Raw genomic sequence first — 25,986 nt, 5'->3', positions numbered from 1 at the left:
GTTTTTTAAAATTCTACATTCAGGAGAGGATGAACTAGTTTGTGCAGTGGTTGGCAATGTTAAAAGAATACTCATATCCTCAGCACAGAATCTGACATATACTTGGTGCTTCATGGATGTTGGTGACTGCATGTGCCTGTGATAACCATGTCCCTTTAGGTTTGGAGGGCAGCACTTAGTGTTCAGTAGATAGATGCTTGGGCTTAAGGAACATTGGAAGGAGAAGAACATCTTGGGATATCTTACTGTCCTTCATTATTTTTAGAGCTCGTAGGAACTTAAAGTCCTCTTTCCCCTCTGAAAACAATCTTTGCTCCTATTATCTTCCATGAGGGTAGTTATTTTCACAAATCACCTATTTGGATCTCTCACTAAACTTAGAGTTAATTGTGAGCTTGCAGACAGCAAGAAAAGTTTCTATTAGACTCCACAAGTGATATTGAAAGCAAATATCAAGGTTAGTTACCTTTGACTTGATATTAAAAATATGTGCCTACAGGTGACAGTATTATCTATAATTTGTTCACCTACTGGGTTCTGAATGCAAGTTAAGAGGTGCTCATCATATAAAATAGAATCTCTGGATGGTTCAGATGGTTAAATACTTGGCTGTTAGTAGAAGGGTTGGTGGTTCACACCCACACAGAGGCCCCTTAAGAGACAGAATCTGTGATCTGCTTCTGAAAGGGCCAAGCAAAACCAAAGCAAGTCCACTGACATCAAGTAAATTCTGACTCACAGTGATCCTATAGGTCAGAACAGAAATGCCCCCAAAGTGTTTCCAAAGCTGTAATCTTTATGGAAGCATACATCTTTCTCCTGCAGAGCAGCTGGTGAATTTGAACCACTGACCATCTGATTAGCAGCGTAGCACTTAAATACTGCAGCATCAGCTCCTTTAAAAGGTCACAGCCTTGGAAACCCTATGGAGTAGCTCTAGTCTGTGCACATGGAGTCATTATGAGTCAGAATTGACTCCATGGCAACTAGCAACAACATTACATAAAAACAAGGGCTGGATGGATGCAGAAAGAAAATAAGAAATCAGCCCTCACTAAGTTGTTGTCAGACTCTCTACGGAGCCAGCTACACCTCCCTGAATATTAGGAATCATATCTCTTCAACCTATACTCTCTCCATTGTCACAAACCCAGGGTACAGGAACCAAAGCATGATTTCTTTTGCTTTGCTTTGCTTTGCTTTGACTGTAAATTCACTAAAGGAAGGACCACAACTGAATCGAAATTTCAGCCTGGGCACTTTGTCAGTTAAAGGCACGTTGGTTGATAGAAATATATGAGTTCATCTCCAGGGATGTCTCACTTGAATACATTAAATGTTTCCTGCTATAGGAGTCAGGAGATGGAGGAAAACTGTACATCTCTATCTCCTCAAGGGCTCTTTGACTATTAGAAATAAATATAGTAACAATCTGACATGGAGGAAAGATCGAAGTCTTCTGAGACTTAAGTAGAAAAAGAATTAGGCCAGCATTCAATATGGAGGAGAAGGTTGTTTATACTTAATCAACGATAAGTAAAATGCACTGAATACATGCAGCCCTCAGCACAGAAAGGCCTGCACTGGGCACTGTTTGACCAGAGGTTGTATTTCAGGATTAATAATTACTTGGGCTTTTTTGTACTTTTGTTAGCAAAATTATTATTATTATTATCATTATTATCTTTTCAGAAATTTATGATATTCTCTTCTATATTCAGAATATAAGATTTAACTAGGACAAAATTCACCAAAGTATTAAAGTATGTATGAGTGTGTATGCGTGTGTGCACACACACTAGAGAAAGGATTCTGCAGAGTGACATTGTAGGGTGCCATATTTATCTCATTTCAGCAACTGCTATGTCAAATGAGACAACTGTTGTGGGAAAATGGTTTCTATAACTGCCAGCATAACAAACACACTTACAAAAATAAGCCTGAACACTTCCTGTCTCTTACATCATCATTGTCACATGAATTGTGTGGCTTCTACAACTAAAACTTGGTTGTCAGTATGGTAGAAGGACAAGACCAGAGAGTCCTCTCACCCTTGTGTGCCCCCTGTCTTCCACAATGTGAGCCCTTTAGGAAGAGCCTGTGTCTAGAAAATGGGTTATTTGATTTTCTTTTTCAATGTGACAATTTAACAGTCACTTTTCTGACCAGAAATGTGTTTTAAGAAGAAATAAATACATATTGATAAACAAAAACCCCTCAGATTTCAGTCATCTTTATCAGATTCATTCAGCAATTAATAGATCATAGAGAATCCTAAAGTTAAAGGTAGAATTCTGGGGAACAAAAAAATGCCCACACTTACAGGTAGAAAGCAGTCATTCTAGAACCATTTCCTTGTCACTTAAAAAGTATTCATAATTATAATATTGGCAACTTTATTCTTACATAGCAACTTTACCAACCAAATAACAAAGCACTGAGAAGGAAAATATCCCAGTATTTCTCCAATTACCTGCAAATTATTATATTTGTTTTAAAATAGAAATGTATCCAAGTTTTAAAAATGAACTTAAAAATGACTAAAGTTGCATTTTAAAATTTCCCGAATTATTCATTTATATAAACAGCTTCTAACTTGGATTACTTTGAATTTGAATAGATTGATATTTTCTTCAGGTTTTTAGAAGGTGTTTTTTAAAATTTGTGTAAGAATCTCATTTGTTTAGAAATTATTGAGTGTTTTTTGGCCACAAACTCTTCCTGGGATTTACTTGGCTCTGCTTAGTCTAGAAGCTAATTCTGCTTCCTGTCAAATGCTCTGTGGCATTATGCTACTCACTCTCCTGAAGCCCTGGCACATGGGCCCAGATGAGCAGCTGACCACACCATAGGTAAGGGGTAGACGGAAAAAAAGAGTTATATACATTAATCTCCTAAGTTTCAGAGATGGAGTTCAGCCCAGTGAACCTTCCACTGAAAGCAAGGATAAATCTCTTTTAAAATAGGTCTGGGCACTTTATACTTCAGCAGGCTTCAGCCATCAATTTCAGAAAATATTTTTTTTTTTTAAGTGAAGATCTTTGAGTCAACATGAAGACAAGAGTCACTGATTGTAGAGGCTGCAGGAGCAAATGGTAGAGCAGCTCTGACAACCTCCTGTTGGTGACTGCTATTCTGTTGCATAATAAAAAGTAACTGTCAAAAGGGAAGGCAAGGAAGATCATTTTTCCCCCCATCAGGTTATTAACAGCATGGATGTGTACTTCTCTTTGGTAGTTGGAAAGGAGGGTAATTAACAAAATTTGATTAATTTTATGGGCTGTGGAAATGTTTCATAAACTTCTCAGAATCTGGTTTTAAATTTGGATACCCTGAGTACTCATACCCCTCAGACCAGCTTTTTAAAAAATTTTATTTATCTAGATTTGCTCTGTGTACTTTCAGAATACTACAGCAATTTAGACTATTTTACATTATACACAGTTGATGTGTAATAGTAAAATTTCATGAGTCAATTTTGCAAATGTTTTACAAGTTTCACAGTTTAATCAAACCTTTCTTACCATTTTTGATTTGCAGACAGCAAAAAGCTTCTAGTTGAAATTTATTTTTATAGCAATACTCTTTCTTGTGTGCCAAACTCCCCATAACAAAAATATGTTTGAGATCTGGGAACTCTCCCTAATCAGTCTCCATAATTCACTCCTCCCCAAACTTTGCTATACCATCTCTAAGAACAGCTGGAGAGCAATGAATGCAGCCTTCTTTTTTTCCTTGGACTACCCAAGTTTGTCACCACCAATGTTCCTCTGACTCTCCTCCTGGGACAGAGAAAGGAACTTGCTTTCTGGGGAGTGATGAGGAGTGTTGAGTGTGTGTGGCCACAAATATGAAGGCAGTTTACTCTCACAGTTCAGTAGCCGGCCCCCCTTCTGGATTCTTGGACTGGCCTACCTTGGCAGACAGACTCTGTGGTTTGTTGGAGAGGATCTCGGCAGCTTCCCTGCAGCGGGTGGAAAGGTTCAGTATGGCAGCAGCTGCTGCTATGTGGGTGTCTTCACTACACTGACCGTAGCTGTAAGAGCTGGCACGGCAAGGGCTCTGTGTGTGGGCCCCTGCACTAGGCAGTCGGCTTGGAAATTTCACTGGGTTTGAAAAATGTTTTGCTGTTGAAGAAAGATTTGATTAGCAATTGCATGTATGTAGCTTTAGTCATTAAATAGATTTGTTTGTAAGCTATAATTTCTTCCACTAAAATATGGGAAGAATAAATTAAAATATGATCAATTGGGACATTAAATGAAGGTTATTTGGATTGGCTTTAACAGAGTCACACAGATCAAAGAATGTAGTTGCTGGGAGAGAATGCCTACTCTCCTAATATTATTTATTGGTATTTTCACTTCTTCTGACAAAAACCCCATAAGTAACATTATGGGGCAGGTGCACTGGCAAAGTTTGTGACAAAAATTGTACACTAAAACCATACCAGCAAAATCCACCAGGTATTACTGAGGCATGAAGCATGCATATATATTTCAAAACTGGACAAATACAAGTACAGATTAAGGCCAGCAAAGGAGAAATCTAGCCTTTCAATTTGTGTTTTTACAAGAACAATGTGGACTCAGACACGAAATTACATTTTTACTATTTAATATACATATTTACTTTCTACTTAAAGAAGCAGTACTTCATTCCACCAAATAGATGGTAGAGTCTGAGCTGACATTTTGCACATTCAGGTAGAGTGCAATAAGCAAAAGACAAAGACAAAATATTCTCAAGGTGAACAGAAAGGCCATTTAGATTTCAAAGCTGATTCTGGGTTTCATGCTTCTGTCATGGGTGCCAAAGCATATTGAGAAATAGAATTAAACATTTTTCTCTTCATTCTGGGATGTTTGTAAATATCACTTAAGATTATAAGGGAAGTACCTAAAACTCTGGTAGCATAGTGCCTAAGGCACTTGACTGCTAACCAGTCACTCCTCTGAAGGAATGTTGGGCAATCTGCTTCCGTAGTGATACTGTCTCAGAAACCCAAGGAGGGGCAGCTATGAGTCGGGGCAGACTCGACGGCACATAACAACAACATAACAATCTAAAACTTAATGTGGTACAGTATCAAAATATTTAGTTATTTATTTTGCTTTAAATATTGTTTAAGTATTTGATCATTATTTTCATAAGCCTAAATTTAAAACATCATGGAATATTTCTATAATTCTAAGGTTATTCAATATCATTGAATATTTTGCATTCTTTAAACGAAGATGAATATTATATGAGTATGTAGAATGCTCTCATTAACTAGCTTCAATTGAATTAAGCATATTTGTATAAATGGATGGATATTTGCATATTCTGTGTGTACATACATAATAAAATATATACAAAAATTTTATATATGTATACGTGTGTATAAATTTTTTTCCTTGTATTGAACAGATTATCAGTGGTTATTTAAGTTGGCTGGAATCTATTTTTGGTTTGAATAGTTAAAATCAAGTATCTATTGGGGCATAATGTGCTTCTTATAGATGGACAAACTCCCTTCAAGTCTGATTGTCCACTGCTAGGTTTGGTAGCATAGTGCTTAAGGCACTTGACTGCTCACCAGAAGGCTGGTGGTTCAAACCCACCAGCCACTCCTCGGAAGGAAGGTTGGGCAATCCTACTTCCGTAGTGATACTGCCTCGGAAACCCAAGGAGGGGTCGCTATGAGTCGGGGCCGACTCGATGGCAAACAACAACAACAACAACAACAGGTTTTACAAGGCATTCTAGTTCTTTGAAAGAGTTAATAAACACCATACAATGAAGCAAATATTCTCTGTTCCTAAGCTCATTAAGTCTAGGTAACTTAGTGTGAGATCAAAAAGATTCCATGTAGAAAATTTGTGGTCCAAAGAGGACTCAAATTGGGGCGATGCTTACAGTATTCCTTTAGGAGGAGTAAGTTATGAAAATAATAATAATAAGTTACTGTGATGCAGGAAGCATTCTGTTTGTTCACAGTCTTTACTTTCTCACCTTTTCATTAGAATATTCAGGGATTCTAAACTGTCAGAATAGACTTGAAGGCAGTGGGTTGTTTTTTTTTGTTTTTTTTTTGGTTTAAACAACCTGAAGAAATGTGTTAGTGAAAACACCAGGTATTATATGTTACACCATCTTTGAGTTATGGTCTTCCAAATGGATTTGTTAGCATTATAGAGTATTAACATATTTTACATGTTTCTGTATTAATTCTTAAATTTGTGGATAATTATCTCCATGGCCACATGCATACACACACACACACACACCCCTTTAGCAAAAACTTGAATCCTGAATTGTGAGTTTCTTCTTAGACTTTTCACCATTTTCTGTGACCTTCTGGCTAAATGTTTTTGCTGATTTTAAAATGATATTTCACTATTCCATCTATTAAATTTTCATAATTTCAATATTACTCAAACTACTGTATTATAATAGCTATTATATTTTTCCTGATTAATTAATCCCAATCCAAGCTAAATGTGAATTAAACCTTTCTCTAGAATTACTGTATTTAGATAAACAGTGGCATTATATGTAGAATAAATTACTCCACTAAGTATTCACCATATTCAGTGTACAATCAATTACACTGATGACTTATTATTTCCTTATTTCATTTTACTGTATTTTATCTCTTCCCAGCTGTGAGAACACACACGCACACACACACACAACAATCTTTTTTTGGAGTAAGTATTAGAATTGGAAACATACGTTCAGGAAACGGTGGTGTTTTTCGTCCTTGCCCTGCTTGTAGGAGGGTGCGTTTGCCAAATACCTGGGCATCAAAACTGGCATAATCAAATGGTACTTTTCCAAACTTCTCTTGTTCTTTTGACACAGTGGCTCTGGGAGAGGTTATGGCTTGTGATTGGAAATTGAATTCAATTTGCTTCATTAAGCTTGCCCTGGAAAGAGAGGGGAATTGTTCAAAAGAAATAAGATAAAACTATTGATGATCGTATTAATATCTGAACTGAAAATGGACTGGATGTGTAACCATTACTGGGTCCCACAGAGACATCATGCTCTATAGAGGGCTGAGTCACAGATCCCTGGAGACTCTGTGATCAGCCAGGTCTATGGTGGTGGGCATATTCTGTGTCCTGGTCTCACATGGGTATGTTAGGTATATACAGATGCCACAAGGATCACACATTCAATATTTATTAGCACTTTGACCTTCTTAGATAAAAGTGCCATCAATAGTTTAATACATTGACATATTTTGCACATGTGGCTTGTTAGAATGATCATTCAAGTTAGAAGGGCATACTCTTGGTTATAACTGGTGAGGAAATGGGCCCAAGAAGGGTAGCAGAAATCAGAAATATTTGTTTCCTGAATTTTGAGTTTTTTCTTAGCCATTTCACAAGTTTGTCCCACTTTTAATCTGTTTTCCTGAATTAAATAATAATTTAAATAGTATTTCAATGTTTTATCTGTTCCATACATGAATCAAAATATCTGTATTGTAGAAGCTATGCTATTTTTCAATATAGTTATCCCAATCCTAGCTAAATGTGACTTACACATTCTTATATAATTACTAGGACCTTTGGTAGCATAGTGCCTAAGGAATTTGACTGCTAACCAGAAGGCCGGTGGTTCACACCCACCAGCCACTCCTTGGAAGGAAGATGGGGCAATTTATTTCCATAGTGATACTGCCTCAGAAACCCAAAGAAGGATCACTATGAGTCAAATCTGACTCCACAGCACTGAGGGTGGTTTTTTTTGTTGTTGTTGTTTGTTTGTTTGTTGTACAATTACTATTTGAATTAAACCATGGCACCAACTCTAGCCAAGGAGACATAAATGTTGTGCTACAGGCCAACAATAAGCAAATAACATAAACAAATACACCTTTTAGAATTTAGCAGTTTCAAAAATATAGTTTTTTTCTTATGTTCAATCAAAACATGCCTATCAGAATGTCAAAACTTAAATGTTATTTTTTTGATTATGTAAAAAAGTTTTAGCTGCTACATGAAAATCTTTGAGCTGATCTTACAATTTTTTGAATAGCTTAGTTTATACCCCTAAGTTTGCATCAAGATTTTAATCTCACCCAACATTTATCTTTTCAGAAATGAGCAAAATGAAACTTGATGCTATTTACATCTTTGATAAATAGCCTAGATAAATAGTAATAGTAACCAAGAACCCTGTTCTAAAATATTTAATTCTGAGTTACACAATAAATATAACATAATCTTTTAGTGACATTTATTTTTAAATGACGTGATCTGAATGCCAATTTTGACTCTTTTAATTAAACCTATGGAGGCAAAATATTAAGGGAAATATATCCTGAAAATATTAGAACTCCTAAAAGTTTTCCATTCAGTGACTCAGTAGCAACAATGAAGATCTGGTATCTATCTGAATCATGAAATGACTTTTTCTAACTTTATGACTCAATGTTAAGCATCATCATACATATTTTATTATCTAGGGTTAAGGCCTTTTGAACTGCTGGACACTGTGCGGGACCTGGAAGCTACTAGGAACAATAGGAGATATTTTATTAATAGTTATTAATTCATGAGATACATTTTTATTTTAAAAGAATCAAAACCAAATAAGTTGTCAAGCTGATTCTGATTCATGGTGACCTCATGTGAGTCAAAGTAGAACTGCTCTGTAGTGTTTTCAAGGGTGTGACCTTTCAGAAGTTTGAGAGACTGCCTTTTGAGACGCCTCTGGATGGACTAGAACCACCACCTTTCAGTTTGCAGCTGAGTACTTAACCAGTTGCTCCACCAAGCATTCCATGTGTCAAACATAGGATGAATATGTATAACATATTCATATATTTTGGGTGGATATGTGTGATTTATTGTGGCATTTTCTCTGAGCAAAAAAAGTTATGTTGATCATTACTGATAGCTGTGAGACTGGTTAAATGTAGTGACACAGAATTTTTGATTAGTATATGTAGTTACACATATACTTACACCCTTTATTTCCTTTAAATTTACCCACATTATGTTATATTTGCATATGGATTAATTTCATGTTACACTCTTGCAAGAGAGAAAACGTAATGAAGTATTCCAGCCTCTCATGGGCTATGTTACTCTCATGGGTAACTGAGAATTATGATCAGGCCATAGTGAGGCTGGCTCATGATGGAAGAAAGACCTCATTGTACAAGAGCATGACACGAACAGAGTCGGGAATATCGTGTGAATTTCGTACCTGTGAACCTGGTCAGGACACTGCCCGCTTTTGGGGGAATCAAGCTGATTTTTATCCTGAGACATTGTCAGTTTTTCAGCTGCAGCAATTGGACAACCAGAAAGACTGTTTAATTAAAAAAAAAAAAAAGGAGAGAGAGAGAGAGGATTTGCATTAAAAAGATAATGGAGTTTGTCTTGGCATATGCTCACAGCATACTTGGCACATGCTAAATGTTAGGTCATATTAATAGTTCACTTAGCACCAGTATCACATTAAAAGGTCACAAAGGATTTTGTAAACTACAGTGTCAAGTCTTTTCCCAAAACCCATCTCAGAAGTGAAAGGTAACAAAATGATTTCTTAAATTAAAGTATTATGTGAGATAGAAATGACTAAATTATACAGAAATTTCTTAATATTTTAAGTGTAATGTGCTTATTTTAACTACCATGTGTCCAACTGCAGGAGTCAGTGTGGTACCTCCATGACTCATCTGAGGATTTTAGTAAAATTTTAGTCACTGAATTTTATATCCTAGCTTAAATTGAAAGTGTAAGATATGAAATTTTCTGGTGATATGCTGACAGTAGCATAATCTATGCACAGTATAAAATGTACACATAAAACAATAAACATCTTCACCAAAATATTTACATGTGAGCAATGTATTTCTACATAAATATACATACATGTTTTATGTTAGTAGTGACCTCAAAGAAATGATATCTACCCTAATGCTGGTTTATAATAAAAAAACATGGTATATTGAAGCTCTTTTGGTGTTTTTTTAATACTTGTTGGATACAAGCCAAAATAATCCTTCAGCAACTATTTTCAGCAGTAAGACAGCTATGGTGAGGTCCCAGAGCAAAGGAGAACATTTTCTATCTATACAGATAACTATGAAGTATATAATTCCCACAACTTCAAATATAATTTGGGGGGGGGGGCTAGTTTTATTGGCTGCTACCACAGAAATTACTAGGAAAAAAATAATTTTGTTTTTTAAGTCTGCACAAAATGAGAATGGTTCTTATCTACTTCAAATGACATTTGATTGGGATGTGATATTTTGTTAGTTAATTATTTTATTGGTGGGAAGTTTCTTTCATTTATTTTTATTTGAGTGTAAAATGACAAGTGTCTCCTGAGAATCACCTTCGGTGAGTGTTACGGTTGCTGTTCACGTGGCCTCGTCCTGTGCAGCCTGGGGTGGGGCACTTGAGCACATTTTCATGCATGGCAAGAACTAAGTACAAAACAGGACATAAAAGAAAAGGACAATTTACCATAAATACATAATGCATTAGCAAAGTTACTACTTGTTTTGCGTTCAAAGTAATTTACTTATGTAATCCACCATATCCCCTCTCCATGTTCAGATTATAACAGATACACACTTCAGAACTCCAAAAGTCAAATTCAGCAAGCTTATTCACATTTTAATTTCTTTAAACCTGATGTTATGGTGGACACTAGACTTAAAAACGACTATTCTTGTTATGTTTAATTTAAACTGAAATGCTCATAATCTTGTGCTTTCCTCAGGGGAGAATGGAGAACAGTATTTGTCAAATACTTATTTATTTTTGCCACAGTGTAAAATTCCAAATAGAGTCTTTTTTATCTCTTAAGTGATATTATTTTGATTCTTTGTCCGTTCTTCCCACCCCAAATCCCATCCCCATTGCCATTTTGTTATTAGAAAAAATTTTCTTGAGATTGAACCTGGTATTCAATCTGAGGAGCTGCTAGCCCTGGAGGGCAGTGCTGAGTAAAGTGGGTTAAGTGATTTGCAAAAAATCTTGCTTTTGAGAAGGGTGATACTGAGGTGTTCTCATCATTGCTGTTTTTATAGCCCAACAAGTGTTTCCATACTAAGTTGAAAAACCAGAGGATGGAACATGCTGATTCGTGGAGTCTTTGGAGTAGGTGGTCCTTCCTTCTTGTCTTGGGTTTCCTAGCCTGCTGAGGAGCTGCTGCTGGAGAGACTAAGGTTTGCTTTCATTCAGGCTCTCACTACCATAGTGCATGCTGAGGTGGTGTCACAGAGTGTGTATTCCCACTGGTGAGGGTGGTTTTAGGACATCCCTGACTGCTGTACTGCACTCTGTATTCAGATAATGTGCCCACATATTTGCATGATGTGCCGAGAGAAGGCCGCCTCCTCAACTCAAGGAAGTTGGGCCTCTGGATCTGAAATTCCCCTCAAGACACTGAGAGAAATCTTACATTTCCATCCCTAATGCCAAATCAGAAGAGCAAGATGATGGTATTCTTGTGCATTGCTTACAAGCCTAGCTCTTTAAGGTTAGAAAATACTCACTCTCCAGGGGGACTCGCACTTTGTGGGGGCAGCCTGAGAGGCTGCGGTGGTGTGGATAGAGTCCAGTCACATGTCCAGTGCCATCACACCCAGGGATGGGGCACTTTGTCTCCCTCTTGTCAGGCCTCAGGGAGTCTGCCGAGAGATTAGAGGGATAGATTCATTTGTTTTTTTCTCTCCAGACCCATTCAACTGCATGGTCTTGTAGAACTGACACCCTCACTTGGAAGCATTCTTCTCACATTGCCTTGAATAAGATCCTCAACTAAGACCTGTAGAAACATAAAAATGTTTTCAGTTTTCTTGATTTCCTAAGCAAAGCCTGACATAGGGCAAGGGATTTCTAAAGTGTAGAGATGATTTTAAGTCATCATGTCACATACTATAGTTAGAGCCTCATTATGACAAGTCAACCTACCCACCATGGGCCTTCCACAAAAATGTATATATGGAGAAAGAAGCTATTCAAGCTAAAATTATCTCTTATTAAAAGAGTCTGGAACAAGTCCAAGTTCAAGTTAAAGACAAAGAAGACTGAGCCATCATATCTGACAAGGCTCTTTGGTCTGTGCCTGGGAGTGACTGGCAGTCTCAGTCAAGGACCAAAGTTGGGAAGCAGTGGCACTTTGCGCCCAGTGCCTCTAGTTCTGCAGAGCAGCATGCATGGGAGTTTGGGCCAGAAAAGTCCCCATGGTGTCACTTGTCATCCCCCAGCCTCTTTCCCTATACTCCGTCAGTCGTGGCCTCCTAAATTCCTGTAGTGGGTTGTCCTGTAGGATGCAAGAGCCAGAAGGAGATGCCCTTTCTGGACACTCACAGAGACTGGAAGTAGCTGAGAAAGGGCACCATGTGTGGAATAGGGAGCTCAGCCTAGCATGTGGGGTGCTGGCAGAGGGGGTATGGACCTGGGGCAGCAGTTGCAAGCAAGCAAGAAAAACAGATCCCTTCAGCTTGGTTTCTCCAGCTGCCAAAGAACAGAACCTGAGAAACGAGGGCTGGAGACACACCCAGGGGTTTGTTTCCTGGCATGCACTGCCAAGGGATAGAGAAAGAGTCAGAGAAAGATGTAAATAAACTAGGACTTTGTACACACTGATGAGGCCCTGGCTGACACAGATGAGGGTTTAGAGACAGCTTCATATTCATGGCTGTGATGGTAGATAAATTTTTAAAAAGCACTCTTATGGTCACACTTGCCTCCACACTTCCTGCATGGTCTAGTATTGTACACACAGAGGGAAGCCTGTTCCTCAGCTTGTACCCTGACTCCACAGAGGTTGTGGAATCTCCGGACAGGGGAACCAGGAGTAATGAGCACACTTGAGGCTAAGAGTGAAAATAAATACTCTGTATGGATTCGGCTACAAAGAAACAGACAGAGGAAGAATGAGGCTGAGGGCTGCATCAGAGTGTACAGGCCCGTATGTCTCTCTTTGCAATGCTTCGCAGGGAGAAGGGCCATGCAGCAAGATGCAAAAGACATCTCCAGAAAGCACACTGCAAGGAGGGATGTGCCCCTGTGACACTAGGCCATCCAGTTGTTGGATTATGAATGGTCCCAAGCAGATGGTGCACAGTAGGTCATATGTAATACAATTATACGGGGGCATGGTTTCAGCAGAGGGGGAAGGAGCCAAGAACCCACTAAGGTATAACAAACCCTCCAGCCCAGAGGAGCTGCAGAAAGAACATGGTACATCGTAAGTGAGTAGTTAGCAATCAAAGGACAAGGCTAGTAGCAGTCACTTATTTTGAGAGAGACAGGATTTAAATCCGATAATGTCTTGACTATACTGCTTCTATTTCATGAGAGACTAAGAGGCATATTATGAGTCTTGACATTTCTTATGATTTGTGTAGATATATTTCATGTAATCCAAAAATGTTGGCAAATTTCAAGTTGATTTGGGCATGTAGTACCTGTAGACTATTAGTCAAAGTCCTTGAAGTCTAGCTAACATGAAATCAGGAGGAGTGATACTATATGAGAGTGTGTTGGAGAAAATAAGAAAAGTGATAATATGTATTTTGATGCTCTTCCTCTCTTGGATTGGGTCCACACAAGACCACATTTATAAACCTCATTGAAATGTTTGGCGTGGAGCATTTTTCTCCTCACTACACTGTCTGCAGGAAGCCAGCGAGAGGGTTGGAGATAAGACAGGGCTGGCACCTGACCAGGTGTGGCCCAACGACAGTCCATCACACACCTTTGTCTGCAAGTCTCTTTTCTGCTGGGTGAAACAAAGATGCTGATGAAATGTTTTATAGGGCAGAACCTGTTTGCATGATAAGAAGACAAAGCCTGAGCTCTGAGTAACTCTCAGGCTTGGCTCCTCCTTGGTTTTTTTCTCCTTAGCACAATGCTGCATAATGAGAGTGCCCTTATATCTGGAACCTAACATTCTGGTTTGTCTGGGACAGTTCCTTTTCACATCTGTTATATCTGTGTAATTATTCATATCGATCTATTCACTCTAAAATTGGCCTAGACTGGATAAAATTATATGATGACTCCACTTGTATTGTGAGCTAAACTCTCACTATATGTTTAGTAGTGATATTATAACTAAATTTGTTTTACAATTTTGCAGCTCCTCTGAAGGCTTTGTTTAATCCTATGTTCTCTTCTTAGCAGTGGATCACATGACCAAGGAAAATGGGAAGATGTGATGGTGGTTTGGAGAACATTGTTATCAGTTGTGATACTTGCTGACTTGTAGGCAATGGTATGCACACCAGAGAAAACAGTGCCTCTTATGGCAATGGCCCCACACCTGGAACAAGAGACTGAAATATGAATTTGGATTCTTTGGCCATCCTTTAGATTGAGGCTATGCTTGCACCATGGGTGCCTGTTTCATACTAGTCCATCGGCATCATCTTATGTGAGTTTTTAACACAGCAATGTGGCCTTTCTTCCTGACCCCAGTGCAAGACCATGTCCCATGCAATAGGGCACATTGTTGATTCATCCAACCCCATTAAAAATTCTCCAAGTCTCCAACATGACCCAGTGTTTAGAAACACAGATTCTATTGCCTTGTTGAATTTTGAAAACAAAAAAATGTATACAAAGTTTTGTAAAAATGAGCCAAGAGTCATCAAGTATTTTAAGCTTGTACAAATAATTAAGTATTTTAAGTGGTGCAAATAATTAAGGCTTCTCTAAATACCATACTTCATTGGCTGTAAAGTGCCATCAATTGTAAGAGGAAACTTCACCTTGTGTGCTATAAAGAAAGAAATAACTACTGGAAATTAACCTATGACATAGAGCACTGATTTCAGAGATGTTATGAAGACTGCATATCTTAGAATTAATAAAATACAGTATATTAGAAATGATGGGTTTAGGGAATTTGGAGCGATTTTTTTCTCTTTTTCTGATTTTGTAGCTCATTAAACATACACACACAGCAGATAAATTCAACAAGTTGCAAATGAGAGTGACTATCCAGAGCTAAGTATATGGTTTTCTGCCTCAAACCTCATACAACATTAACATGCTACCCCCATCCCACCCCACTGCATTATTATTTTGCTTCTTACAGTATGATAGAAAAGAAACCATGATGGTATAGTGATTAAGTAAGTGCTCAGCTGCTATCCAGTAGGTTGGCAGTTCAAACTTACCAGCTGTTGCTAACCGAAACAATTTGCAGTTCAAACCCACTAGCTACTCCATGAGAGATAGATGTGAGTCTACTTGTGTAAAGACTACAGCCTTGGAAACCCTACTGAGACAGTTCTACTCTGTCCTATAGGGTTGCTATGAGTTAGAATCAACTTGCCAGCAAGGTTTTTTTTTTTCTCCCTCAACAGGATATGACATTATTTTGTTCTTTTTGGTTTCTTCAGATCTGAGCTGCAGGAAATTATTTGGAGAGATGGCAGTAAGTGCTAAAATGGGCTTAAAATGACAAAATATACAACTCATTTCTGGAGAAATCTCAGCTACCAAGAACTTGTAAACTAGCAGATCATCTTTCTAAACACTTTTAATCCATGACCTTGGTTTTGTCTTACCTAACCTTCCCCTAGTTCTGGTTCTCAGACTTGCAGATGCCTGTGAATCACTGGAAGAGACTGCTAACAAAATGAAGATTCTTAATCCATACCCTCAGAGTTCCTGAGCAATAAGTCTGACCGGATCTTGGTAGTACACATTTTAAACAAGCTTTCTGGACACTGAGATGTCATCCCCCCCACCAAAAAAAAAAAAAACTTGCTGCTGTGGAGTCCGATCTGACTCATAGTGATCCTCCTTGGGTTTCCGAGGAGGTATTATTACTACAGAAGTAGATTGCCCAACCTTCCTTCCAAGGAGTGGCTGGTAGGTTTGAACCACCAGCCTTCTGGTTAGCAGTCAAATGTCTTAAGCACTACGCCACTAGAGATATCCCCTGGGTGGTGCAAACAATGAACACACTTGGGTGCTAGCCAAAAGGTTAGATATTTGAATCCACCCAGAGGAACCACAGAAGAAAAGCCTGGAAATCTACTAAAAAAAAAAAAAAAAAAATCAGCCATGGAGAACCCTATGGAGCACAATTCTTCTCTGACACACATGTGTTACCATGAGTCAGACTTGTCTTGACAATAACTGGTGGTAGTGGGCGGTGGTCTGGGTAGTGAATGGCCATAAATTAGAAATTCTGAATATCTGTTAAAACTATCGCTAAACCCTATTGGTGCAAGGGTTAGAAAGAGAGAGAAATTGGCAGAGATGAGGAGAGAGGTATATCTTTATGGCAGTAGGGGAGTCAATTGTCCTAAAATCTGAGGAACAACTCTAAGATGTACTCAAAGCACATTGACTCTTTGTATTCAAGTTTGATCCATTTGTGACTCTGAGTTAGATAGCTTGTAAAAATTATAAACTCATTAACATCCAGTTTTATTCTAAAAACAACCAGAACATTCCTTCTGGCTTACAGGTGGTTTGCCATTGTTTTGAGCAACAAAAGTAATCAGATGCTCCCAGAATGAGGGTGGAAAGGAAAAATTAGAAGTTTCTGGAACTGATTAGGCTAATAAATTTATGTAAAATCCAGTAAGTTACTAATGTACTTCTAAGAATGTCTGATAAAGTACTTTTTAAAAGTACTATATATTAAATCAGGAGCTCTGGTAGCATAGAACCTAAAGCATTTGACTGCTAACCAGAAGGCTGGCGGTTCAAACCCACCAGCCACTCCTTGGAAGGAAGGTTGGGCAATCTACTTCCATAGTGATACTGCCTCGGAAACCCAAGGAGGGGTCGCTATGAGTCGGGGCTGACTCTACGGCACATAACAACAACATATATTAAACTACTGAATGGTACAAATGACTAATGCTTTTAGCTGTTAACCAAAAGGTTAAAAGTTCAAGTCTACCTCTAGGTACCTCAGAAGAAAGGCCTGGTTATCTTTGTCTGAAAAATCCTCCATTGATAACCCTATGGAGCAGAGTTATATTCAGACACACATGGTTGCCATGAGTTGGAGTTGACTCCATGGTAACTAGTGGTGGTAGTGGTAAATATATTTAAAATAGCAGTTAAAAATAAAATAAATAGAGATAATGGATCCTCTCTGTGAAAACACTGATAAACAAAACAAAAACTGACCTTTGGTTAGAGGAGTACAGTCTAGAGAGTAAGAAAAAATTAAAGGAAATTGTTTATTTATACTATAAATGAATTTTAAAATTGCTTTAAGTTGTCAAAAATTATCTGATATAAATAACCAAATCTGGTTTGTTTCTTTTCAAGCCCTAAAGCAATTGTGTCCCTACAATAATGTAAAGATGTGCCTTACGTTTGCTGTTAAAGATTTGTCTTCCACCCAGGTCAATAACTTTGGCTTGCCTCCTTTCCCTGGCCAGGTGCTCCAGGAGGAACTGATCCAAGTCTTTGTAAGTGTTATGGCACGTGTGGCTGTGCTCCGCCTGCAGTGCAATCGCCTGCTCCAGTAAACTTAAGTTGCCCTTGGCTTTCTCCAGGTCCCCAGATTCCTGGGTCACGGTAGACAGGCACTCAGGATCATCCTCCTCATGCTCGGGGAAAGGAGGCTGGGCTTGGCTGCCCAGTGGCCCTGCATGAGCCTTCTGAGGGTCTCTCCTTTCTGCTTCAGGCTCACACATGTTTTCACAAGGGATAAATTTTTCACATTCTGTTTTTATTTCTGGAACTTCCAGTGGATCTTTTTTATCATCCATTAAAATATACTTTGTAACTCTACGTGGTTTTGTTTCTTCTGAGAAATTGGAGCCACTCTCCCAGCCATTCTCTGCACTTTCTGAGTTACTTTCACTGTCATCCAAGGAGCAGTAACGGAGCTGGGAGTCCTTGACTCTGTCTTTGCCATCATCAGAATGAAACAGAAAGCAATCATCTACGTCATCACTCTCTGTTTTTAAAGATTGGATGCCACTGTCATTTAAGTTTTCACTCATGGTCTGTACACACGCTTCGTTTTCTAATTTCCCCAAGTGCATTAAAGATTTGACCACAAGCTCTTGATAACTAGCATATTTGTCTTCTTTTCTATTAGAGTTTTCTTGTGCCTCTGAATAAAGAGTGTCATCCATAGGTTTTATCATGAGTTCTTCTATGGAAAAAGAAAACCAATATTTAAAAAAGAAAAGGAAAAATTATTTTAAGAAACTGGCATACACACTCACACACACACACATGCATATACACACATATGTGCAATAATATGTAACCTTTATTAATTTTATAAACATTGAGGAGTAAAATACAAATCTTCTTAAAACAAACCTTTGTTGTTATGTGCTGTGCAGTCGAATTTTGACTCTCATGACCACATGTGACAGAGTAGAACTGCCCCACATGGTTTCCTAGGATGTAATCTTTATGGAAGCAGATTGCCAGGACTTTCTCCCACAGAGCATCTGGGTGGGTTTGAACCACCAGCCTTTCAGTTAGCAGCTGAGCACTCAACCATTGTGCCATCAGGGCTCCTAAACAAACCTTAGAGCTTTATATTCTGAAAATTGTCTTTAAAGAAATGAGTTATTAGATTTTCAGCATAATAAGAACTGAATGTTTCTGACCAAGAAGTATAAGTAACAACAGTGTTGAATGTGAAATTATTGTTAGTGTACCTCTTATGTTTCCAAATCTTAGCCAACCATAAGGAAATAAAATACACATAATACTATACCTTATCAAGAAAATATTAATCAGATTTCTCTGTTGAATACTGATAACAATGTATTTTGGAAGCTTATTTGGTTAATGTCCCGCCTACCCACACACACACATCAATTTTCTCAAATATATGTTCAGACTGCATGGAATGTTAGCTAAAATACCAAATAAATCTACAATGAGAAGATAATTAAAAGGATTCTGAGGTTTTCAAGACTTCATGTTCACTTATGTAATTGTCATACTAAAATTCCATGTCCAGGGAAATACAAAAAAATGGAAAAATTAGCATGATCAAATAACATGTTAAATAGTAACAAATTCTCTGGTATGGTTTTTGCATGCATTGATGTGAAAAAAAAATAGTGAGACAAGAGGTGGAGGTACTTGGAGGATTTTGAATATAAACTGTTGTTGTTGTTGTTGTTATGTGCCGTCGAGTCAAACCTGACTCATAGCGACCCCTCCTTGGGTTTCCGAGGCAGTATCACTACGGAAGTAGGATTGCTCAACCTTCCTTCCGAGGAGTGCTGGTGGGTTTGAACCGCCAGCCTTCTGGTGAGCAGTCAAGTGCCTTAGGCACTATGCTACCAGAGCTCCTAGTAGTGCTCATTACAGGGCCAACTAAGGTTGTGAACATTGGGAAATCTTTGTGACCAAGGATGGCCCATTGTGCCTGTTCACAGTTTACTTATTAGTGCCATCCCCTTCACTCTCAGGAATGCTTCAGTTTTGGTGGTCACTACCCACACCCATCCCATTGCAGACACACAATTGGGCATGGTGTGGGAGGACTGGCTGGTGGGTAGAGACTTAGCCCAGGCATGGGAGAGAGGGGCAGCATGGCATAGAGCACACACCAAGTTGTGAAGTGCCCAAACCACCAGCAATTATCCCTCTGACATGCACTATGACAAAAAAGGAAAATAAAGAAAAAATTGCAGGACAATTTCTGTGCCTCAAAAGGCAGGATGGGGGATGGGAAGCAGAAATAATAAGCCTATTAAAGACTGTTAAAGACACCAAGTGAAGAGTGTTCTGTGTTAATCAACATCTTAGGATGGAAGAAAGACATAGCCCTTGGTGGCAAAGGCCTGAGGAGAGGGTGTCTGTGCCCAAGACAATGTGCCTCTTTTGTCTCATTTAATTTTTTATAAACATCGTCTCTGACAAGGACACTCAAAACTGCATCTCCATCATCTTCCTTTCTGGTAATTATCTCCCTAAATCAACACTGGACTGCCAGGATCAAGTAAATATTGCCATAGTAACTAAAAGCATTTTTGGATGAAGGAAAGAATTTAGTCACAACACTAGCCCCTTTAAATAATGCTGATTATAGGGTGCAGTCTTTTGTTGGGATCTATTCTACATAAACTGAAAAATTTAACATTTTACTTCCTAGAAAAAAGCCTGGATAAACAAGCACATAATATTTGACAGGATGGTCTATCCTCCCCTGAATTCATATCAGAGCAACTCCAGGTTTAAATAATAAATTAAACATAGTCCAAAATGCAAATGATGTTTTTTCTCAATAACACGGTTGGCTATTAAGAGAAAGTGTAAAGGGTTATGATAATTTTAAAGTATTATGAACTACAGAAAACAAATAAAAAGCATTTTCAGTGAATATGCTCAATTCATTGAACTCCTCACTCACTCCACTTAACTACCCACGTGTGTACAATAATGATTTATAGACATTATACCTAATTATGCATATTTGGGCTGTGTGAGAGTGCTAACAAAAGCTCTAGAAAGCAACAATTACCTCTGTTGCTTAGTTACATAGTTTAAAATATTCCTATTAAGTGCAGATCACCAGAGAGGGAGGAGTGACAAAACACACATGTGCACCACAATGCATCGCCCTGCACCGCTGCCAAACTGCCTGCGTTTGGGTCACTTCCAGTTTACATAATTGTTTGGTTCAACTGTTTGTTACATGCTAAAAGAAAATATTTATTAATTATTCTCTGGAAAAAAAAGAAGGCTGCCGCCAGAGGTGCCTACATGCATTGTGGCTGTGGCTTCCAGGGACTTTTTGAATAACTGACCAGATTTCCTTTACACCCACACTTCCAGAGCTCTGTGACGGTAAGAAAGTTGTGTCCACTTTTGAACCCACAGGTTGCTAATAAGGCATGTGCTTTTCCCAGCTCTTTCCTGGGTGTCGAGGTTTCTATGCTAGTGGAATTTTTCTTTTTTTAAGTGAGCTGGTGGTAGTTCATCTTGTGCCGTTGTCACCAGAATAATGAGTCATCAGAATTGCAGACTAGGTGTGAGTTCTGCTGCTGCTGCACTCGCTGTGCCAACTCAGTTCCTTAAACTCTCTGAGCCTGAGTTCCTTACTTGCATAGTAAGAAGGTCAGTATCTCATCACAGTGTCTCTGTGTAGTTCACACAAGGGCACATGTAAATCTGATGACACCTCACCGGGAGGCCTGTTCTCATGCTCTGTAGGTGCTTATACCTGAATATATCCACTTGGTTAATATTAAGCATCTATGATAATCAAGGCATTGTGATAGAAGCTGGGAATCACAGACCAGATACAGCCTTTGTCCTCATGGTGCTTATGAGAATGTGGCGATGCAGAAGCCTGCCCATTTTCTCAAATAATTGCCAGCTAGATGAATTACATCTCAAGTCTAGTTATGCTAATTCAAGACTCTCCCAAACACTAAAGTCAACCTGCAGTTTTCATGAGTTAACAAGTGAAATGATCAGCTTCAAGGAAACGCAAGAAGTCAAGGATGACTAACTTACCGATGATCCACAAGGCTCAAAGAAATGTGACAGAGGTAGAAAAGATAGAAAACTTACTTAAACACTGTCAAATCTGAATACAATTTTGTTTTAACTACAGAACTTTAAGTTTCTCCAAAGCTCTGGTTACTGGAGATAGGATGATTCTGATCTGAGATCTGTGTCCTGTCACTCAATATATTTTTACATCATTTTTATTAATACTTATTATTATTACCATTCTGTATATGCTAGATCTTTATAATCTAAGAATCTAGTATAATACATATTCTTTTCAGTTGACAAATTATTTAGTACATTTGATTTCTTAGAATGAGTTCTTTAGATTCCTTAGAAAAACATCCTGTAAATGTAAGGACATGGTTTCTTCTAACTTTATGTCTACTAAGTCAATCTTTAGATTTTTATTTACTCTTCTCACAAATTTTTAAGATATTTTTCATGCCCTTAGTTTCAGAAGCTCTGATGGTATAGTGCCTAAGTCATTTGACTGCTAATCAGAAAGCTGGTGGTTCAAACCCATCAGCCACTCCTCGGAGGGAAGGTTGGGCAATCTACTTCCGTAGTGATACCACCTTGGAAACCCAAAGAAGGGTCGCTATGAGTCGGATCCAACTTCACGACAGTGAGGTTTTTTTTTTTTCCCTCCCAATTTCAGCCTCATGCACAAAGTGGTTAGTATTCTAACTGTCTGAGGCAGTGTGGCCACCAGGAACTAATGGGAGTAATGGGGAACCAGGAGAAGGAGATCCTAAAGTTTTGAAATGATAATTAAATTATAGGTAGACTGCAAGCAGTGTTGATGTTAATGAATAAATGAATTCATGAAAATAGAATGTATACTGAAAAATTATTTATTTTGGAAATAATGGATATATTAACAGATTACAAAGTACATCATTTTCCTACTATAAGTTCCCAACTTGTGGTCCCTTCTATATGGTCCATTGCTATAAATACTTATTCAGAGAATATATATAGAATATATTAAGGTCAAAGACTCTGTGCCAGTACTGGTCGATGCTGTATTATTTTTTGGATGGAATATTACTATATATTTTGATAAAACAAATAAAAATAAAGATTTTAGTAATCACATTATATAGGCTCTAAAAGCTTAAATATGTCCTTGGCTTTGAAAGGATTCTTCAAGAATTCATCATCCATCCTATTATGGAGTCATAGCACTCTTCAACTTTATCTTTCATTTTCTTCAAAAGGAGACATAACCCAATCCTGTGCTTTTGGAAATGGGCTGAAGGCAAGGACTCAGTATTGTTTATCTTTGGATCCTGTACAATATTTGATAAAAAAAAAAAAAAATATGGTCCGTGTTGAGTGAAATAAATGAAATTCTATGTAGCTTCCAAACTGGAATATACTTTCACAATCACACAAACCATATACTCTACATAAATTTAGACATGTCTCTGGTGCCAGGGAACAGAAAGTGTAGATCCCTCTTCCTAGCTACCTGCAATGGAGTGATCATCTGTTTGCAAGAGATGACTGTCCTCCTCAGCTTCAGTCCTGTCCTCATTCTCTTCTTTGCAGTTCAAGTTGGGGCTGTAGTGACGGGGCTTCATTAGCAGTGATTTTCTTTTGTTGACTGGAACACCCAGAACTTGTTCCTCGCCTCTTCTCTTTCTCCCCACAGAGCAGTCATATGCAGCACTGTTTAAATGGAAGCAAATTAAAATAGAGTAAACTAGTGATCACTGATGTTTGGTATTTGACTTTCAAGAACTATAACCCAAAGCCTGTGGATATTGAAACATTTTATGGAACTTGAGATTAGTGAGTAATATTAGTTGTTGGCATGAGGAGAAACAGTCCATCAATGGAATCCATTGAATTGTTTGTATTTTCTCTTACTGTCTATCACAAGAGTTTTTTTTTTTTTTTTTTTAATACCATCCTTAATCCCGAATAAGCATATGTTAATCTGTGCTTTGCTTGGCACCATACTAAATGCTCAGGGAGGGATGAAACATGATTTATTCTGGTGTGCTAATCCTAAGATACAGCCAGTGTGAAAAATACACTGCCAGAAACAATCAAATAATAACAAAAAAATGTCCAGTATGGATAAATCACACGGTTTTTCATATAGTCATTTGCTACAGAACCTGCTTATTTCTGTCACAGTTGTACATCAAACTTGAGATGGCCACAAGCAGGCTTTGACTTGAAAGAAATGAATATAGAGGTGTGTGTGGGGGGGCAAACTACGAGCAGTCAGTCAACAGATCTTCAGTTACCAAAGAAAAAGCAAAAGAGATACAACACGGCAGCCTGCCTTATCATTTTCATCCATTTGGTATCCAGAGCAAACAAATAAAAGGAGGAGAAATAAGGCAGGGTTTCACAAAAATGAACAACATTCTATCCTTACTCCTGTTCACATGTGGTTTTATTTAGAAATGCTCACTTTTCAAAATCTGATTAAGGCATCTAATCCAAGTAGATTTCCTACATATAGCCCACTCATGCAGATCACACTGTGTATTGAAGAGAAAACACTTATTCTCTTGGCAAGATCCATAAATCCAGAGAGTTCAGCCAACAATGAGTCTATGAGAGATATTTATTAATATTTTTGCAGAAAACTGCATTAAGTTCTATATAGAAAGATCCTATACCTTGAGCATTGATAGATTATTTACTCCATCTCTGCAACACAAATAAATACTGAGTAATATTATTCAACAGACCTTTCATTATTTTCTTGGAAGCATCAATGCAAAGACAGTTGCTTATTCATGGGAATTGTTTGGTGATAGTCACACATATATTCTTGACTTTGTTGTTATTGTTAGGTCCCGCTGAATTGAATTTTTGACTCATAGCAAACCCATGTGACAGAGTAGAACTGCCCCATAGGGTTTTCTAGACTGTAACCTTCATGAAAGCAGATCACTAGATCTATCTTCTGTGGAGCTGCTGGGTGGTTTTGACCAGCCAACCTTTCCATTAGCAATAGAACACTTAACCTTTGTGCCACGAGGGCTGTTCATTCTTGACTTTGTTGTTGCTGTTGTTGTTTGCCGTTGAGTCAGCCCCGACTCATAGCGACCCCGCCTTGGGTTTCCGAGGCAGTATCATTACGGAAGTAGGATTGCCCAACCTTCCTTCTGAGGAGTGGCTGGTGGGTTTGAACCACCAGCCTTCTTGTGAGCAGTCAAGTGTCTTAGGCACTATGCTATCAGAGCTCCTTGACTTTAGAAGAGTATATTTCAAAGCTTCAGTAGAAAAATAAATAAATAAACTATTATTCCTTCCAGGAAAAATTAAAAAAAAAAGTTTCTGGAAGGAGAGATAATTCAAGAAGGTTAGAAATCTCTCAGAATATTAAAAATTTGGTAATTAAAAACTATTCTCAAACCTATAGACATAGGAAAAAGACCAGTGCTTGCCATGGGTTCTGGGAGTGGACAGGTATGAATAGGTGACGTATATGGCAGTTTTAGGGCAGTGAAACTATTTTATTTGATACAATGGTGGACACATGCCATTATGCATTTGTCAAAACCTATAAAACTGTAGAACACCAACTTGCTGTGGTTAGTTGCCATCCAGTCAATTCCAACTCAGTCAATTCCTACTCCTGTGTACAGAGTAGAACTGATTCAAAGGATTTTCCAGCATGTGACCTTTTGGAAGTAAATCATCATCCTATCTTCCAAGGTGCCTCTAGGTTAGTTCAAACTACCAACCTTTTAGCTAGTAGTTGAATGCTTAACCATACAGCCAACTAGGGACTCCATAGAACAAAAACACTAAGTAAACTATGGATATTAGTTAATAACAATGTATCAATATCAGATTATCATTTGCAACAAAGGTACCACATGAATGCATGATGTTATTAATAGGAAAAGCAGTGTGCAAGGGAAAGTGAGGTATATGAAAATTTTCTGTACTTTCTGAACAATTTGTCTATAAATCTACAAAAGCCTTTTTAAAAAATAAATTCTATGTTTTAAAAATAACCTGAAGGGAGATAAAAAAGTAAAGCAAAGATCGCCTCTATAAAAAGACTGCAGAAAGTGAATACTCCTTCTGCTAGTTTGTCAAAATACACACACACACACACACACACAGATGATTGTTCAAGGAAAACATAGGTCTACAACATAAGAATATGATGTACTGAGATAGAGAAGCAGTGATCATGGAGGTTGTGCAGGCAACATTTTGTTCCATTATATATAAGGTTGCCATGAGTCAGGAGTTGACTTGGTGGCAGGCAGCTACCAACATCAACATAGAGAAGGAGAATGACCTTAATTTTTGCATTCTTTGTCAAAGAGACTGATTTGTATAGGAGAAAGGGAAGAAGACACATATCAGTGAGGAATAAAATTATTAGGTATCTAGAAAGAGTTCAAGAAGTTTCCTAAACTAGTTAAAGTTTCCTAAATCAAATGCATTTCCACCAAAGATGCTTAGAAAATATACTCAAGTAAAGTAACTAAACTATTATTAAGAATCAAGAAGATTTATAGAAAATAGAAGAAGTAGAAAATGCAAA

General features: G+C 38.0%; 1 protein-coding gene across 1 annotated transcript in view; it reads right to left on the bottom strand.

The window, feature by feature from the left end:
* ST18 (ST18 C2H2C-type zinc finger transcription factor) overlaps positions 1–25,751 on the bottom strand; it is an 82,011-nt gene extending 56,260 nt beyond the window's left edge. The window contains exons 1-8 of the mRNA XM_042782973.1: positions 25,738–25,751; positions 22,927–23,126; positions 17,323–18,114; positions 11,519–11,653; positions 10,351–10,441; positions 9,211–9,315; positions 6,721–6,914; positions 3,916–4,127 (exon numbers count right to left, since the gene is read on the bottom strand). Coding sequence (XP_042638907.1) covers positions 3,916–4,127; positions 6,721–6,914; positions 9,211–9,315; positions 10,351–10,441; positions 11,519–11,653; positions 17,323–18,114; positions 22,927–23,126; positions 25,738–25,751 — 1,743 coding nt within the window. The remainder of the gene's footprint in view (positions 1–3,915; positions 4,128–6,720; positions 6,915–9,210; positions 9,316–10,350; positions 10,442–11,518; positions 11,654–17,322; positions 18,115–22,926; positions 23,127–25,737) is intronic.
* Positions 25,752–25,986: the final 235 nt, after the last annotated feature.

The sequence above is a fragment of the Orycteropus afer genome, unplaced genomic scaffold (assembly GCF_000298275.1).
Source record: "Orycteropus afer afer isolate SDZICR_OR568_19922 unplaced genomic scaffold, OryAfe1.0 scaffold00543, whole genome shotgun sequence".
NCBI classification, from domain to species: Eukaryota; Metazoa; Chordata; class Mammalia; order Tubulidentata; family Orycteropodidae; genus Orycteropus; species Orycteropus afer.
Note: the sequence above shows the minus strand (reverse complement) of the source record. Positions and strands in the feature narration are given on the sequence as shown.